The sequence below is a fragment of the Aphanomyces invadans genome (genome assembly GCF_000520115.1).
Source record: "Aphanomyces invadans strain NJM9701 unplaced genomic scaffold supercont1.58, whole genome shotgun sequence".
Lineage (NCBI taxonomy): Eukaryota > Oomycota > Saprolegniomycetes > Saprolegniales > Verrucalvaceae > Aphanomyces > Aphanomyces invadans.
Window position 1 is genome coordinate 67,826 of NW_008580203.1, and position 1,026 is coordinate 68,851.

Genomic DNA, 1,026 nt, shown 5'->3' on the forward strand with positions numbered 1-1,026 from the left:
CCAGGAGAGAACGAAGCAAGGCGATGATGTGTATCGGCGTAGGATATTCGGGCCGCTCCTGAACACGGTGCCTTGCCGTGTGGTATTTGACGACGCCAAGCCTCTGTCGCAATTTCTGCAGCACATGCAAGCGTCATCCCAAGCAATGTCGGCATACGCCCATGCGAGCTTGACGGACATTGCGCAATGGGTTGCATTAGACCAACCACTTTTTGATACGTTGTTTTCGTTCCAGCAGTGGCCACCGCGACGCACGTTGCAAGGCGTGGACGTGATCGAGTCGTGGAAGGAACGGTATCGAACAAGCCAACTAGCACAACACTTTACGTTTGAGCTGCAAGTGGAGCCAACGTCGACGATGGACGAACTCGTTGCGATGGCGAGTTACTTGCCGGACAAAATGTCCTGGTCTCAGGCACGGGCGATACTGGACGAATTTTGCTTCACCTTGACCAGCCTTTGCGATTCTCCGTCGACGTCGTTGACTTTGTGGACGCTCAGCTCCCATCAGGTGACTGCCATCAACAGCGCTTCATTTGGCCCCGAGCTGGAACAACCGTTCGAGTTGCTGCACCACGCGTTCGAAGCCCGGGCGTTGGAGCACCCCGACCTCCGAGCGGTCGAGTTTGATGGGCAATGGTTGTCCTACGGCGACTTGAACGCCCAAGCCAACGCGGTTGCACGTCAGTTGGCTGCTCTCAACGTCGGTGTTGGCAGTCGCGTGGCTGTCATCATGTCGCGGTGTCTGGAGTTTCCCATCGGGTTGCTGGCGACTCTCAAAGTGGGCGGCTCTATGATGCCTCTCGACGTGGCCTTTCCTGCCAAGCGTCTGGACATGATGCTGGCAGATGCCGGAGTGCGGGTTGTGGTGTCGACGATGCGCCACGAGGAAGCGATCCAAGGGTTGGCGTTGGAATCGATGACTGTCGTGAACATTCCGCTGGCCCAGCGTGCTGTCCGAGATGAGGGCTTCGTGCCGTCATCCAGGCAAGTGGCAGTCCCTACGTCGGAAGCGTACGTTGTGTA

General features: G+C 57.4%; 1 protein-coding gene across 1 annotated transcript; it reads left to right on the forward strand.

Moving 5' to 3' along the window:
• Positions 1–124: 124 nt before the first annotated feature.
• On the forward strand, positions 125–966 carry H310_13903 (hypothetical protein; the record flags this gene model as incomplete). The annotated part of the gene is made up of 2 exons (XM_008881553.1): positions 125–903; positions 963–966. 2 exons carry the CDS (start codon positions 125–127, stop codon positions 964–966), a joined length of 783 nt encoding a protein of 260 aa, XP_008879775.1.
• Positions 967–1,026: the final 60 nt, after the last annotated feature.